This window comes from Octopus sinensis, linkage group LG9 (assembly GCF_006345805.1).
Source record: "Octopus sinensis linkage group LG9, ASM634580v1, whole genome shotgun sequence".
NCBI classification, from domain to species: domain Eukaryota; kingdom Metazoa; phylum Mollusca; class Cephalopoda; order Octopoda; family Octopodidae; genus Octopus; species Octopus sinensis.
Genome location: NC_043005.1, coordinates 65,893,434 through 65,911,935, shown reverse-complemented (window position 1 = coordinate 65,911,935; position 18,502 = coordinate 65,893,434). Strand labels below are relative to the sequence as shown.

At 36.5% G+C, this 18,502-nt stretch overlaps 1 protein-coding gene across 1 annotated transcript in view; it reads right to left on the bottom strand.

Annotated features, from left to right (window-relative positions):
- Positions 1-3,205: 3,205 nt before the first annotated feature.
- The window catches only part of LOC115215896 (membrane-bound transcription factor site-2 protease-like), a 30,926-nt gene continuing 15,629 nt past the window's right edge, over positions 3,206-18,502 (bottom strand). The window contains exons 2-5 of the mRNA XM_029785248.2: positions 13,045-13,314; positions 10,463-10,566; positions 7,719-7,965; positions 3,206-3,442 (exon numbers count right to left, since the gene is read on the bottom strand). Of these exons, the coding sequence (XP_029641108.1) occupies positions 3,221-3,442; positions 7,719-7,965; positions 10,463-10,566; positions 13,045-13,314 (843 nt within the window). The 3' untranslated portion in view covers positions 3,206-3,220. The remainder of the gene's footprint in view (positions 3,443-7,718; positions 7,966-10,462; positions 10,567-13,044; positions 13,315-18,502) is intronic.

The window sequence follows — 18,502 nt, the reverse complement described above, 5'->3', positions numbered from 1 at the left end:
GAAAGAAAGAAAGAAAGAAAGAAAGAAAGAAAGAAAAAAGGGAGGAAGGAAGGCAGGCAGGAGGGAGGGAGGAAGAAAGAAAGGAAGGAAGAAAGGAAGGAAGAAAGAAAGAGGGAGAGAGAAAGAAAGAAAGAGAGAAAGAAAGAAAAATGAAAGAGAGAGAGAAAGAAAGAAAGAAAGAAAGAAGAATGAAAAGAGAGAGAGAGAAAGAAAGAAAAAAGGGAAAGAAAGAAGAATGAAAAGAGAGAGAGAGAGAAAGAAAGAAATAAAGCAAGAAAGAAAGGAAGGTAGGCAGGAAGGAAGGAAGGGAGGGAGGGAGGGAGGAAGGAAGAAAAATGAAAGAGAGAAAGAAAGAGAGAGAGAGAGAGAGAGAGAAAGACAGCAAGAAAGAAAGAGAGAAAGAAAGAAAGTAAGGAAGGCAGGCAGGCAGGAAGGAAGGAAGGAAGGAAAGAAAAGAGATCAGTTTCTTTTTAATAAGCCAAGCCTATTTGTTTTAAAATTGATAGTGAAAGCTGCTGTTATTTTCGATCAGCCCGATATATAAAGCAGCAAAAATAATGTGGGAATCAAAGTGATTTTGGGGAAGATATTAGTGACTGAAATAAAGTGAAGTAGAAAAACTAACAAAAACATCTTAACGACATAAATCCAAGAGCTACAAAAACATATACAGAAATACTTAAGACCTGATGAAGTAAACATTTTATAACAACCATATCATCATCATTTAATGTCCATCTTCCTATTTCTTTACTACCCACATGGGGCTAAACACAGAGGGGTCAAACAAGGACAGACAAACGGATTAAGTCGATTACATTGATCCCAGTGCATAACTGGTACTTAATTTATCGACCCCGAAAAGATGAAAGGCAAAGTCAACCTCGGCGGAATTTGAACTTAGAACGTAGCGGCAGACGAAATACCGCTAAGCATTTCGCCCGTTGTGCTAATGATTCTGCCAGCTCGCCGCCTTAAATGTCCATCTTCCATGCATGCATGGGTAGGATGGTTGACCAGAGTCGGCCAGGTAGAAGACTACCCCAGGCTAATGTGTCTGTTTTGGCAGGGGTTTTATGGCTGGTTGCCCTTCGTAACACCAACCACTCTGCAAAGTGGACTTAGTACATTTTACATAACACCAGCACAGACGGGGTCAGTTTTGGTATGATTTTTAAAGCTGGATGCTCTTCCAAATGCCAACTATTTTACAATGTGGACTGGATGTCTTTTACATGGCACCAGCACTGGCAGGGTCACCAAGTAACTTGCAAAATAAGGAATTTTGAGAGGGGTGGGCATTGGAGGAGAGGATCTTGTGTTAGATGATGAACGGTTAGAGTGTGACAGAGAAACAGAGAGGCAGAAACGGGTGTCTTGCTATACAGGAGGTACATGGTTACCAGGCCAAAGAGATAGAGAAAGACAGGGAGGGAGGTAGAGGTGGAGAGGGAGAGATAAGAGGTGAGGAAGAGAGAGGGAGAAGGCGACGAAAAGAAAGAGGGAGGAGAAAGAGAGGTGGGGAAAGAGAAAGAGGACAGAAACAGGTGTGCTAATGTAAAGGAGATACTCAGTTACCTAGCCAGAGGAAAAGGCAAGTGAAGGAGGGGGAGAGAGAGTGATTGAGAATGAGTGCAGAAACAAGTGTGCTGTTGTAGAGGAGAGATATGGCTACCCAGCCACAAAGAAGAATAAAAGAAAGAAAAAGAGAGTGAGAAACAGCAAAAGTGCAAGACAGAGCGGGAGAGAGAGATGGTGGTGAAGTGCCAGGGTATACACACAAGTAACAAGGATCAGACAATAGATGGGATTGTAGAGGAAGGAAGAGAGAGATTTATTCTTTTATTTGTTTCAGTCATTTAAATGTGGTCATGCTGGAGCACCATCTTTAGTCAAACAAATCAACCCCAGGACTTAGTCTTTGTAAGCCTAGTACTTATGCTATCAGTCCCTTTTGCCGAACTGCTAAGTTACAGGGACATAAACACACCAACATTGGTTGTCAAGCGATGGTGGGGGACAAACACAGAGGCACAAACATATACTCTTACTCTTTTACTCTTTTACTTGTTTCAGTCATTTTGACTGCGGCCATGCTGGAGCACCGCCTTTTAGTACTTATTCTATCGGTCTCTTTTTTGCCGAACCGCTAAGTGACGGGGACGTAAACACACCAGCATCGGTTGTCAAGCAATGCTAGGGGGACAAACACAGACACACACACACATATATATATACATATATACGACAGGCTTCTTTCAGTTTCCGTCTACCAAATCCACTCACAAGGCATTGGTCGGCCCGGGGCTATAGCAGAAGACACTTGCCCAAGATGCCACGCAGTGGGACTGAACCCGCAACCACGTGGTTGGTTAGCAAGCTACTTACCACACAGCCACTCCCTATATACATAGGGAGAGGAGTTCCAATTTTTGTCTACCAAATCCACTCACAAGGCTTTGGTTTGCCCGAGGCTATAGTAGAATGCCTGAGGTGCCACACAGTGGGACTGAACTCAGAACCATGTAGTTGGTAAGCAAGCTACTTACAACACAGCCACTCCTGTGCCTAAATCATCATCATCATCATCATCATTTAACATCCGCTTTCCATGCTAGCATGGGTTGGATGGTTTGACTGAGGACTGGCGAACCAGGTGACTGTGCCAGGCTCTAATCTGATCTGGCAGAGTTTCTACTGCTGGATGCCCTTCCTAACGCCAACCACTCCAAGAATGTAGTGAGTGCTTTTACGTGCCACCAGCACAAGGACCAGTCTGGCAGTACTGGCAACAGCCACACTTGAAATGGTGTTTTTTACGTGCCACCTGCACAGGAGTTAGTCCAGTGGCACTGGCAATGACCTTGCTTGAATGTTTTGTTCACGTGCCAGTAAGGCGACGCTGGTAACAATCATGCTCAAATGGTGCTTTTTACGTGCCCACTGGCATGGAAGTCAGACAGCTGCTCTGGCAAACTGTCTGACGATAAAATGATGATAAAAATTTTAAAAAAGAGAATATAAGTGAATCAGATTACTATTATAAACAAAATAAAATAATTAGCAAAAATAGACAGGCAATCACAACAATAGGAAATTAAAGTGAATAGTTATAAATCAGGAATACAAATATGGCAGAGTAATATAACGAGATGAAACAATTCAATTTACTGAGATTGTCCATGTAATTAGACCAATTTGCAAAAATCACCAACATCAATTATAAAGCAAACGAACACTTACTTTTCTTCATAAAAGCACCAGCCATACTTGTATCAAGGTCCTGGATAACGTTCAGAGCCATGCAGTTGCCTAGATTGCCCTCTTTGATGCTTACAGCAATACAGGTATACCAGTCATCAATGCTAGTCACACGGCAACCACTGATGCTTGTAATGGGGTCCCCTACAACCAGTCCCCTTGGACCAGATACAGCAGAGCCCTTGGAATGTAGAAAGGGAAAAAAATAAAACAAAAAAAGAGAGATAAAGGCTGATGTATAAACTTATGATGATAATAATGAATGGGAAATTGGAGAAAGTGAGTAAGGAAGTAATAACATATTCTTCTATTTTTTTTATTTGTTTCAGCCATTTCACTGCGACCGTGCTGGAGCACTGCCTTAAAGGATAATTGTATGGTCAAAGAAATTGATCCCAGGACTTATTCTTTGTAAGCCTATTACTTATTTTATCGGTCTCTTTTGCTGAATTGCTAAGTTGAGGGGATATAAACACACCAACATCAGTTGTCAAGCAGTGGTGGTGGGGGGGATACAGACACAAAGACACACACATATAAAGGGCATCTTTCAGTTTCCATCTACCAAATCCACTTACAAAGTTTTGGTTGGCCCGAGGCTATAGTAGAAGACACTATGCCCAAGGTACCATGCAGTGGGACTGAACCCGGAACCATGTGATTAGGAAGCTAGCAGTCATGCCTGGATCTATACTGATATATATTGATGTATTTAAAAGATTTAATCTTGATTGTAATGAAACTTGGGGGCATATCCAGAGTTTCATTGATATCAAAAATTTCATTTCATAGCAAGGTTAATTCTGAACTCCTCAAGCATCTACATTTTGCTATTTGGCTCCCAAATTTCAGTAGTTACTTGACTAGCTCAGTTTACCTTTCTCTGAAATTAGCACCAGCCTTAAATCCTTAGTTTTTGCATTACTGCTTTACCAATACCCTCACTTTTCTGTTTGAACTAACTGCACCAGTTACTACCTTCCTTACAGGTATCCTTTAAAGATAAACTCACTATAAATATTTTCTATCTTCTCCTCACCTTTAAACCTATTATCATCTCTGGTTTTGTTATTTAACTTAGTCATTGAGCTAATGCTTTCATCTCACTACACTATAATTCTAATTTTAATTGATTGTAATTCTGAAGCTGTTACTCATTTTTGTCAACCAGATTAACATCAGTAACTGAGTAACTGATCTTTGTGGGGGATTAACTAGTGTTGTTCAAAGGCAATCAGTTTGTGTCGTTTACTTCTGTAGACTATTAGCTGATGTGGTGAATTTTGGTTGGTGATTAACTAGTATTGCTAATCTGTTTGGATTAGCTGGCCTAGCTAATCTTCAAAACCTGGCTAATAATTCTCATCTTTGAAAATTACTAGCTGGTATTGTTAGTGTCATCAAAGATGACTATCTGGTGTTGCTAACATTCGAGGGTTATATGTTGCTAATTTTAAATGTTATTAGCTTGTTAGCAACAGGCAAATTTCCTTTTTAAAGTACTTCTTTCATAGCTGGGTTGGAACAAACAACTTGCAGACTTTATCTTTCTTAATCTCTCTCTCTTTCCTGCTGTTTTCACTTCTATCTCATTTGATAAGAAAGATCTTATTCTCCATAAAATTTCACATGGCCCATTTAACAATCTTTCTCATTCCATCATTGAATCTTCTAGAATATTAGTCTGAAAAATTGCAAGAATTCCCGATGATTTTGCAAAAGCTACCAACAGGCTGCTGGTTTCATAAAGGCTGCTTCCTGATCTGCAGATTTTGCTGAGATATTTGATATCAGCTTGATGAGGTAATCTGATTACAAAGTAGAATGATGACAGTGAGCCAGAATGAGGTAGTGGTGAAGACATTTAGAAGAACCTACACAAGTTATTGCTGTCAAAGAACTAACTCCATAAAAAAACTCTCATTTACAGTAATATAGTAAATACTTCTTATACTTCTGTTACCACTACCAAATTTCTAAAAGGTATTTTCTGCAGGCTGATGCTTGCAGAAAGTAAACACACAGGCATTAGGGTAGCAGTTAAGCATGCTACTAGGTAGTCACTTAAACTAGTCCTATTTTACCATTTACATCGCATTATATCCTTGACAGAGATATTTAACAACCAATGACCATCTAGTTTACATCTAAGTACTATAATAATGTATAACCACGCTAGCGGTAGCATTTCTAGGTAGGTTGTTGCAATAATAATATTTATTTTGCAGAGTTTTAGCCTCATCATTTCTGTTCAGTGTTTTTATTCTTTTACTTGTTTTAATCATTTGACTGCGGCTATGCTGGAGCACCATTTTAAAGGGTTTTAGTCAACAAAATTGACCCCAGGACTATGGTGGCAAGCTGGCAGAAACAATAGCATGTCGGGTGAAATGCTTAGCAGTATTTTGTCTGTCTTTACGTTCTGAGTTCAAATTCCGCCGAGGTCAACTTTGCCTTTCATCCTTTTGGGGTCAATAAATTAAGTACCAGTTGCGTACTAGGGTCAATTTAATCGACTGCCCCTCTCTCCCAAAATTTCAGGGCTTATGCCTCGAGTAGAAAAGAAATTGACCCTAGGACTTAATCTGTTAAGTTATGGGGACATAAAAACACCAACATCGGTTGTAAAATGATGATGGTGGAAACAAACACAGACACAGAGACACACACACTTAAATTGGTTGTTGTTGGCATCCATTTTGTCTCGGGAGACAATGGAGTTGCGCATAAAGTAGTCTAGTCCGGCTTTTACATTTCATGTCCTGATACATTTCTTGCTGTGGCTGTGTAGTCCTATCCTGGACAAACACTCCCTCTGGCAGGTACCGCAAATGTAGTGAAGACTGTTCCTGGCTGGTTGTAATGCCATAGTTTCTTGTTGACGTCTTTTCTTTTCTTTCCATCTCTCCTCTCTCTCTCTCTGTCACTCCTTTGTATTCCCTCTCTTACGGTACGTCGCCAGTCTCCACGGTTGCCGGCAACTGCCTCCCAACCACTGATATTGATGTTGCAAGCCTTCATGTCCTTTTGCAAACATCCTTGTAACGTAAGAGCGGTCTACCCACAGACCTAGTACCCCTAGCAAGCTCTCCGTAGAGTATGTCCTTGGGGATTCTGCCATCTTTCATACGGCTAACATGCCCAAGTTATCTCATACGTCTTTGTGTGAGGAGTGCAAACATGCTTGGTATTCCTGCTTGCCTGAGGACATCTTTGTTGGGGATATGTACTTAAATATATACAAATATATATGTGATAGGCTTCTTTCAGTTTCCACCTACCAAATCCACTCACAAGGCTTTGGTCAGCCCGAGGCTACAGAAGAAGACACTTGCCCAAGATGCCACACAATGGGACTAAACCTAGAACCATGTGGTTGGGAAGCAAGCTTCTTATCACACAACCACACCTGCACTTAACAATATATTTCAAAATAAATATAAAATGCACCTAAAAAATATATGGAGATTGGTCCAAAGTAAGCAGTCTAAATTAATAATTCAATCTTTCATCTTTCACTTGTTTCGGTCATTAGACTGTGGCCACCATGTTGAAGAATTTAAGTCAAACAAAACAACTCCAGCACTTATTTATTTGTATTAAACCTGGTATTTATTCTATTGGTCTCTTTTGCCGAACTACTATGTAACAAGGATGTAAACAAACCAACACCAGTTGTCAAGTGGTGGTGGAGGACAAACACAGACACAAAAACACACACACACACATACGTGTACACATGATGGGCATCTTTCAGTTTCTGTTTATTAAATTCTCTCAGAAGGCATTGGTTGGTCCAAGACTGTGGTAGAAGACATTTGTCCAAGCAGTGGGATTGAACTCAGAACCATGTGGTTTGAAAGCAAGCGTAGCACAAAGCCATGCCTGCATCTGTGCTACACTTTTAAATCTATCTATATATATAAAGCTGAAGTTGTATGTGTATGGTAGGTTTGGTAGCCTTCAACTAACACTATCTTCTCCGAGACCCTGCAGCGTAAGTTGACCAAAATTGAGAGTATGATAGAAGAAGGCATGCTCTTCCTTCCATAGAAGAAAAAATTCAAATCAGACCATGTTAACACCAAAAATTATTTACATCAAAAAGGTGCTTTTTCCTATGAAAATCCCAATTTTTAAAGACTTTTTGACAGCTGTGTCACCATTTTTCGGTGTATTTCAACCAGAAAAATGTTAACTTAAAGAGAATAACAAGCTACATAAAGCAAAATTTTTACTTTTCAAACATTCCAATTCTAAAGGGTCGAAAAGAAAACAAACCCGAGCAACGCCAAGCAATACTGCTAGTATTAATAAAAACAAAGAAAATTAAAAATGTAACTGAATTATTTCATTCTCTGAAAATTATAATTAACATATTACAACATTTTTCAGTTATGATAAGAAACTGTTCTGAACACTTCAAATTAAACAAATAAGGGATAGATGTCACTCACTTGTACTACATAGCTGACCACAACTGAGTTTCCAATCGTGTAGAATGGCAACAGACATGTGGGCAACAGCAGTAAAACCAACAATGCTGCAAGTACAATAATGAAGTTGTGCCAGACACCAGCACAATATATTCGCAGTTGTCGAATTGGTGCTATCACTTTCAGATGCTCAGTGGACATCTCAACAAAGGCTCCTGGGTACAGTATCAAGATGAAAAATCCAAAACCGTTCACATGGACTTGTTCCCTAGCAAAAATTAAGAAATAACATTTGATATAACATTTGACATTTTAGATATCAACGATTAAATCAAGCCTTTATTAAATTAATATACATCCTTGAAATGACATTAGATTAAAATAATTACGTGCACAACATTTTTAGTGTATATACAAACATGGAATGACACCAGCTGTAATATTTTGTCCCTTCCCACCCAAAAAACTTCTTAAAGAGACTTGTGGGTTTAAAAACACAGGGCTTGCTCAAAATGTCATCAATGGATCATCAGACATGTTTCAGTTTCATTTAGTCTCCTTAATGACACACATTCATGTCTCTTTCAGAAGTTTCTCAGATAAAATATTATGGTAAGTGCTGTTTCACATTTGTATATACAGTATATATGCTATATATATATATATATATATATATATATTGATAAAAATTGTAAAACAACAAAAGAATGAAAGAGACCACAATATTATTACATTTACAGATATATATATATATATATATATAATAATAGAAAATTTAGACATCTACGTATAATTAGATTAGTGCTTTTAAAATGTTGATTAGGGCACCGACACAGTTTAAGCTACCTGTTGTCATCCATAGTTGTGGTACATTTCCGTTGGATTTACTTTAGGAAATTTGCAGATATTTTCAAAGTTCGATATCATATCCACATTGCTAGCTTTCAAAAAATCCTTAAATGACATGTAACATCACTAGCTGATTTTATCTGTAGGGACATGCAAGTCCCTACAACACATTATAGTGGAAATGCCAGCTATGTTCCAAAGAGTCACTCTCAATATTGTTAACAAAGGAGCACATTATAAACAAATTGACAGAACAATTACCCAGATGCCTACATACTACTAAATACACATTTACAAATTACAGTCTTAGCTATACCTAATTAATGTAAACCTAACACCCACAACTTGGATTAATCTACCTGAATTAAAAAGAACAGTATTGGAATAACATGTACTTAGACATGTAACTTTACAATCTAAGTGTGTGTGTGTGGGGGGGGGTCGATCGGTCGGTAGGCAGATAGCTAGATAGATATAAGTATCTATATGTGTGTATAATTAATAAAATCAGGGTAATAAAGATTTAAAAAATTTTTACTACCAGTGGCCAAGCATATAGAAAAATTAGTCAACAGACTATATATTATTCATATGAAATACAGTGTATATTTAAACACATTAAGAAGTTTCCATCATAGGACTCCCTTACGCTAGAAGGAACAGCTAAAGTCCAAACCACTAATTATATGTGTGTGTGTGTGTGTATGTATATATATATATATATATATATATATATACATACATACATACGCACATATATATATCATTTTAATCTAATGCTGTTTCAGATGCACATATATAATCCTAGCCTGGTCACCTTTCACACAAATAAGTGAATGTGTTTTTTACTGGAACAAATAATTTTTGGCTTAGCTCAGACTGTCTTGAGAATGTGGTGGGTATTCGTCACCGAGAGGATGAAATTAGGTTAAAACATTGGTGTCTGGCTATTGGCTGGTGACATTCTAAGTGGAATCCTCTGTTTTTAGCAAGCAAGTAGCTTTGAAAAGTTTCCCTGAGACAAAATAATACAGCTAGCACCATTCCACACTTGTACATACATTATAAATTTTGTTGGATGTGATAGCAAGTATATCATTGATGTATACAAGGAAGAGAGTGGTGGAGAATTTTAGGACATGCTGGCATAAACAGAATGAAAGGCAGAAACAGCTCTTCCAAGATATGCAGCAACATTACGACCTGATAGGAAGCTAGTGACCCAAGGGACAAGAGATGGGTGAAGCTCATAGGAGGAAAATTTCTATAGGAGACTTGCACATCAGACGATCAAAAACTTTCTCTGAATTTCTCCAAGGCAAGAGCCTCTTATCAATTTACTCTAAAATCCCAATGGTAGGTGACAAAGGATAGAAAGTCATCAGTGGATCTGGCTTTATAGAAACCATAGGGTGGTCATTAAAGAGAGAGAGAGATTCAAGGTAGAAGTGGGCATCATTGTTAATGGCTGTCTCCATTACTTTAAAGATATTAGAAACGAATGGTTGGAGTGATAGTTGGCAAAATGTAAGTTACTTTTCTTGGGAATGGGACACATTTTTAACACACTTCTAGAGTGCAAGGTAATTCTAAGAGAAAGAGAGAGAGGGGGGAGAGAGGGGGGAGGGAGAATGAAGAGTTTGGTAAGTATAGCTCTGGGGCACAATGTTTGAGAATTATAGAAGTGACACCATCAGGACTAGTGGACTTGTTTATTTGAAGTGAGTGGAAGTACATTTTGACTAGATTTTGTTGGATGTGATAGCAAGTATATCACTGATATATGAATTTAATCAATAATATAAGCTAGATATAGTAAAAATTTCATTTCAGTACTGTACTATTGTATTGCAAAGACTAAAATCAAACACAAAAGAAAAGAACTGTGTGTAAATTAGAACAAGGATCAACATTACCTGACAGCTGCAAGGGCATGACCAAATTCATGAAGGATTCCACAAATTAAAAGAGTCAGTAAATAGTATGACATCTGGCTTGTAGGTAAGTTCACACCTGGCATCTGCAAATATATTTTCAATATAAAGTAAATTATGTTACAGTAAATGGGACCCTATTATTTTATTGATTTCAGTCATTGGAAAGGAGTCATATTGGGATATCATCTTAAAGGTACGGCTGATTACATCATTTCTAGTACTTGATGGTTACCGTAAATCTTTGAGTATAATCCGCATTTTTTCCACAAAATTTAAAGGTCAAAATCCCTAGTGCGTACTATACACGAGGTTAAAAATGAAAATTATTTTCTAAGCAATGTCTGAGTCTCTATTTGCTGTCCCGCAATGTTTATTCAAATGCATTTTGTGATGTCGGGCATGAAAACACCTTAAGCAAAGCCTGAAAGCAATGAAGTCATAAAAGAATCATCCATAACTTGCAGTAAGCAACATTTATTAAACCTTATTACTGTTATTTCTTTTATTTTCTGCAAACAAAATGCGCTAAAAAGCTAAATTGTTTGCATTATGTTATATGTACAATAATAATAAAGGACGTTACCATATACAGTTTTACAAACCAAGGACGTTATATAGACCTCCTTGACTCAAGTTAGAGAAGGGGTGTGTATTATACACAACGTTTAGGTTTTTCAGAGGTACAGCCCCCTAAAAATCCCCTGCGTATTATACTCAAGAGCAGACTATACTCGAGGATTTACGGTACTTATTTACATTTATGGCAAGCTTTTGTGTGCACGCGTGTGTGTGTGTGAGAGAGAGAGAGAAGAGAGAGTGAGTGTGTGTTGAAATTAACAAGACAGTCGTAAATGAGTGCCATGGTCATAGTAGCAACGTCATTCATTTCCAATATTTTGAAAAAACGTCTGGCCATGGGGAATTATTACTTTGTTTGAAAACAGGTAAGGATTAGCAACATGAAAGCCATGTGACTGTAGAAAGTATGCTGCAATGCACACCATCCAACCCATGCAAGCATGGAAAAGGGGATATTAAATTGATAATGATGATGTAAAGTTACTTTCTAGAGTCATAGCGACACATAAGGGCTGGTTTCCTGGCGTATATATTCCCCACCCGGATGGGATACCAGTCCATCGCAGGGTTACTCATTTTTGTCAGCTGAGTGGACTGGAATAACATGAAATGAAGTGTTTTGCTCAAGAACACAACGCGTCGCCCAGTCCAGGAATCAAAACCACAATCTTATGTTTATGAGTCCAACACCCAAACCACTAAGCCAAATATCTCCACATGATGGTGATGATGTTAACACAACACATTGTTATAACTTCCCATTTGTCGTTTTCCAAAATCCTTTGTCATGTGACCTCTTCAATGATCTCTGATGCATGTCAAATTTTTAAATAGTTTGTTTTAATATTAAATGAATATACAGCTAGCAAATAAGAAATAACTGCTTGAAAATTTAACAGATACAGATTTTAGCAGATATGTAACAGAAATAGCAGAGATCAGGAGAGGAAACATCAACCATTTCTGTTGATTCTCAATATATTACTGGTAGTATATTTTGGCTCTGAGAGAATATTAACAAGTAGAGAATCTCTCTCGCTCTCTCTCTCTCTCTCTCTGCATGTTAATATTTGTAAACATATTCTTCCAACCTACAACAATATTTGATACAACACATTTTCAAAGCAAAGCTCTTACAAATGTAAGCAAAATATGTTGGTGTCCAAGAAAGGTCTATAGATCACTATGTACAATAGATTTTTCCATAAGAAGTAAAAAATATATAGAAGGGATAGCTTAAGCGTTGTTGATATGAGATATGTAAGTTGGCAAATAAATCTTGTACATATATTTCAGAAAATATACAAAAGTAAAACTGATTTCTTATATTGGCATAAGTAGCAGACATAGTCATTTCAATTGATTCTCAATATACTATTGGTACCAAATTTTGGCTCTGGGAAGAGATGAGCTGCAGAGTCAACTTCAGCAGCTGAATTTGAACTAAGAACATAGAAGGATGTACCTAAATGCTGCAAGGCCTTTTTATTAGAGTTTTATTAATTCTATCATCCATCAACCTTTAACCCTTTCGTTACTGTATTAATTTTGAGATGCTCTGTGTTTCTTTCAATTACTTTAAATATAACAAAGAATTTAGTAAAATAACTTAGTTATCATTCAGCTAGTGTTAGGAACATAAATTGTCACTAAGATTTGGTGGAAGATTTAAATTAAAACCTTAAGAAAACAAGGCATTTGTACAACAGAGCCAGAGCCGGTTTCAGCTGGGTTGGTAACAAAAGAGTTAAAAATGAATATTGATGGCTTATAAAATTATTATAGTTATTATACAGAACATTTTAATTTTCTTTGAATGAGCCAAGAAAGCTAGAAAATATTTCATATCATTTTAAAAATTTGTTAAATAATTTTCATACTCAAACCTATAAGACTGAAGATTATTTTAAGATTAAACAACACCAACAAAAACCAATGTCACTACAACCACTTCCATCATCTGATAAATCAAAACAACATACCACTGGTGTTAATACTTGCTGGTCGACAGGCTGTTGACTTAAAGTGTTGAAAACCATCAGAGTGAGAACAAACAGAGATATCACCATGGAAATCAAGCCAAAAGCAACACCAAATGAAAACCACATATGCAAGAAGAAAGGCTTGAACTGACCGAGACGGATAAATACTCGATTGAAACATGTTGTGTACCAGCGTAGCTGACCGATGGAAATGGAAATACCTGTCTCTTCCAGTAGATGAAAATAATGTAATGAAGTCAGATGGTAATTCTGCAAAGAGAAGACAAAATAAAAGGTATCATATAAAAATCATGATAGTCCATAATTTGATAAAGGCATTACACTTTAATTCTAACAAAAAAAAAAAAAAAAATTCAATTCAAAGTATGAAGGTCCCAAGCAGTGGTACAATTTTGCACTCATGCCACACAGCATAATTGATAAGTCCTTTAAGTGGAAACCCTTGCATAAGCCTAAGCCAGGCAATGACGGAACCACTGCAGTATAATCCCCAGAGAAGGGAATAAATTGTAGTGGTATACAGAAGGAAAAGGATTTTAATGATATTCCTATAGAAGGGAAAAGATATTAATGATAACCCAACAACTCCATTAGTAGCAGAACATAGATTTAACTTTAGCTGAAAACTTATTCAGGAAGTGTGTAGGGGGGGGGGGGCAGTTTCATTTCTGAGAATCTTGAAGTTGGGCATTTATAGCAGAGCAGTGACTAGAATCCTGTTTTAGAAAGATCAAAAGAATATCATTTTGTCGACCCTTACGATTTAACAGTCAAAAACACCCAGGTTTCTTTCAACATATCTAAAAATTTACATGAAAGTGATAACTACATATCCTATAGATTCCTTTCAGATATTAATACTAACACATATCAAAAACAACTCCATGTTATTAATTTAGAAAAAAAAAAAATTAACTACCAGCCTAATAATAGATGATAAAGTAGAATTTTTAGTGGCACTTGAATCCATACTTTACACTTAAAAATCATAAAGATAATTTTCTTTCCAATCCCAAAATGCAAAAGTAGCAAATGTAAATTTGATATAGTCAACAAAAGTTATTTCCCATACTTATCTGTTTCTTGTACATGGTACTGAAGTTATTGAAAATAGTTATGTGTATGGAATTAAATAGATAAAATGCATTTCTGTGCTGTTAACTAATAATATTTCAATAAGTTTTTTCCCCTATTTTTCATTAGGTATTGTCATTCTGTTTGTCATTCACCAACTGAATAATTGGAAATGTAACACCCTAGGTAATGACTGAAGAAGTTTCAGCCTCTAATAAAATATATAACTTTTTTTCATAGATTAGATATTTTCCCCACTTATAAACTAAACACACACATTGGTGGTGGGAAGGTAACCAAAATATTGGTTTCAAATTTTGGCACAAAGCCAGCAATTTGGGGGTAGGTTAAGTTATTACATTGACTACAGTGCTCAATTGGTACTTTTTTTATCAACTCTGAAAGGATGAAAGGCAAAGCTGACCTCAGCAGAATATGAACTCAGAAATGTAAAGCCAGACAAAATACTGTTAAGCATTTTGCTAAGTGTGCTAACAGTTCTGCCAGCTCACCGATTTAGGTAATCAAAATATCGCCAGTCATTTCTTCCAGCCACTATGTAACACCATTCCTTATTAACTTACAACTCTTATACAAACCACCATAACTTAACCTATAGTAAACAGTAACTAAATTTCACTTAAATTAAACCCAAGCATCTTACATGAGGAAAGAACAGAGTAGTTTTATATATATACAAAAATATGCAAGAGGCTTTTCAATATTTGGTTAAAATAGTAAACTGAAAGCAAAGAAAAAGCACATCCAGTCACAAATGTGCGCACAAATAATTGCTATGTCCCTTTTAAAAGAAATTTATTGTAGCTCTCTAGTTAAACTTGAGCATTTAGATATCAGGAATATTTTAAATTAGTTAGGTCCAGTCTTGCACATATGTCATCTTAACAGAATTCCTCAATGTTGTACGTGATTATCTTCTCCCCACTTTCCATCAAATGCTTAATTAGTATGTCTCTAAATTTCTGACTGTTTGAAGGATCCTTAGGCTGTCATATCTTCCTTTCTCAGTTTGATTTATGTCACTAGCTCTAGGTCTGAAATCACTAATTGCCTATGTTGAGTTGTACATTTTTCACCAGGAAAGAGATTTTAGATTCACAAACATCTGCCTATCCCATTCCTTGATGAGAATATAGTCAATATGGCTTGTGCACCCACCAGATTCATAGGTGACCAGTGGCTGCTAGATTTCCTGAAGTCAGTGTTGCAGAACAACAGGTTATTAGCATTAAAGAACTCTAGCATCCTTGTTACCTGTTCATATATATACATACATATAATAAATATATATATATATATATATAAGTACAGTGTTACAGGATGCTCAGGAAAAGAAAGAAAAGAAAAAGGATTTCATGTTTCGAGTGGAGCTCTTCATCAGAAATATAGAAAAAGTCTAAAGAAAGGAAGACGGAGAAAGAATATATATATATATACATACATACATATGTATATATATGTATATATATATTTATATACATAGACATATCTACATATAGATATATATACATATATATATTCCTTTTTTTTTACTTTTTCCTTGTTTCAGCCATGCGGCCGTGGTCATGCTGGAGCACCACCACAGTCTTTCTGACTTCCACAGTCTGGGTGTTTTACATCACCACTCTTGTATGTGCCTTTGTCCCAGCTGGTATTACATTTGGTGTATAAGGGAGTTTGATTCTGCTACCCTCGACTATACCTCATGTCGGGCTGTTGGTTCATCTGGTATTCTGGAAAGGAGGATGTCTAGTTCTTTTTTGAAGACATCTACTTCCACTTACACAAATTTCTTAATTTTTCTGTGTACCTTTTTGTAGAAGAACGTAGGCTTGAAACGTAAAAGACTTTTTCAATTCCTGAGCGCTATACTAATACATCTGTTTGTTTTGTACACCACCTGTCTTCGTCTTTTGTTTTTTTTCATAAACTTTCCCTATATATATATATATATAATATATATATATATATATATATATATATATATTATATATATATATATATATATACATACATACATACACATATATACATGTATATTTATATGCATGCATATATTTATATACTTTATATTTATATGCACGTGTGTGTGTGTATATATATATATATATAATATATATATATATATATATAATATATATATATATATATATAATATATATATATATATATTATATATATAATATATATATATATACATACATACATACATGTACATACACACATATATATATATCTATATCGAAATCAAATTCACTGACGTGGCTGATGACAGCACCGCATGACTGGCATCCATGCTAGTGGAATGCTAAGAGCACCATCCAAGTGTGATCGTTGCCAGTACTACCTGACTGGCCCTCATGCTGGTGGCATGTAAAAGCACCCACCACACTCTCAGAGTGGTTGGAGATAGGAAGGGTATCCAGCTGTAGAAACTCTGCCAGATCAGATTGGAGCCTGGTGCAGCCATCTGGTGCGCCAGTCCTCAGTCAAATCGTCCAACCCATGCTAGCATGGAAAGCAGACGTTAAACAATGATGATGATGATGATATATAGTATTATAACCAATTTGTAAAAATGAATTCATTATCATACATACCTTTTGCACACAAACGGTGTGTGTGCAATGCCTTATGTAAGCACAGTATGGCAGTGTGTACATGTATTCACGTTTGTGTGCGCTCACATGTATGGCTGTGTATGTGTGCATGTGAACATTCATGTATATATGCGTGCATGTTCATGTGTATGTGAGTTTGCTTGCATGTATGCATGTATATGCATTATGTGGCAGTGCATGTATATATCCGTACGTATGTGTGCACAAATATTTGTGTGTATATTTATGTATTTGCTACTGGGAACCCTGAATATTTCATGGAATTAATGGTAAACTTACTGGGTTATTTCTGAAATCTTTCTCTAAATAACCTGAAAGCGTAGGCTGTGTTGTGTCTGTATCAGAAGATTGTCACTCATCTGCTGATCATTGAAAAGTGAAGGAAACTGGAATACGATGATTACTTAATGCACTTTATATATACATCTATATACTTTATGCACAATTTTATAGACTTAATACACAGCACTCTCCCTCTTTGCCTTACCTTCTTTTTTCTCTCCTTTTCCTTTCACTCTTCATCTTTCCCTTCAACTAATCACATGAAAGCCTTACAAATGGGCTAATGGAGGAAAAAAATCACTTAAAAAAATTACACATTTCACTCACCTCCCCCTCTCCCTCTCACCCCATTAACTAATCATGTGTCAGCATTACAGATGGGCTAAGTAACGCAGAAACAAGCAAAACTATTATAAGATGACTGCCTACATGTGTGCATGTGTGCTTTTAAATGCATACACAAGTGCGTGTGCAGGCATGATTACTCTGCTCTGAAGAATCCCACCCACGACAAGCCAAGTTGTATCTTTTACAAATACTTGTATCCATTGCTGCTGCCTACTTGCATGTGTGTGTGTAAGTATGTGTATGAATGTATAGGCATGCATAGACACACGAGTTAACATGTGTGCTTGGTTGTATGACTTCATATGCACATATGTACGTGTATACAAATATATGTATGCATGTATATACATATGCGTATACATATATATGTATGTGTATGCATATATACATATGTGTATATACATATATGTATGTATATGAATGTATATACATACATATATACACAATTTTACATGTGTGCTTGTGTGTATAACTTCATATGCACATATATATGCATATACGTATACATATCATCATCATCGTTTAACATTCGCTTTCCATGCTAGCATGTGTTAGACGGTTCGACCGAGATCTGAGAAGCCAGGAGGCTGCACCGGGCTCCAATCTGATCTGGCAGTGTTTCTACAGCTGGATGCCCTTCCTAATGCCAACCACTCCGTGAGTGTAGTGGGTGGTTTTTACATGCCACCGGTACAGGGGCCAGGGCAGGCTGGCAATGGCCACGATCAGTTGGTGCTTTTTATGTGCCACCAGCATGGAAGCCAGTCAAGGCGGCACTGGCGACGGCCACATTCGGATGGTGCTTTTTACATATATGTATGTATGTATATATATGTGTATACGTATATACGTGTATGAATGTATATACATATACACAAGAGTTTACATGTGTGTATGACTCCATATGCACATATGTATGTATATATGTATGTGTATATGTATATATGTACATGTGCATATACACATGTAACAGGAAGGAGAAGGAAAAAGGGAAAAAAGGACTGGTTTTATTTCAATTTCTTTATATTTTTTCTTCATCTGTACAAATGCTATTGTATGCTATTGTACATTATCCTATTATATTACCTTAT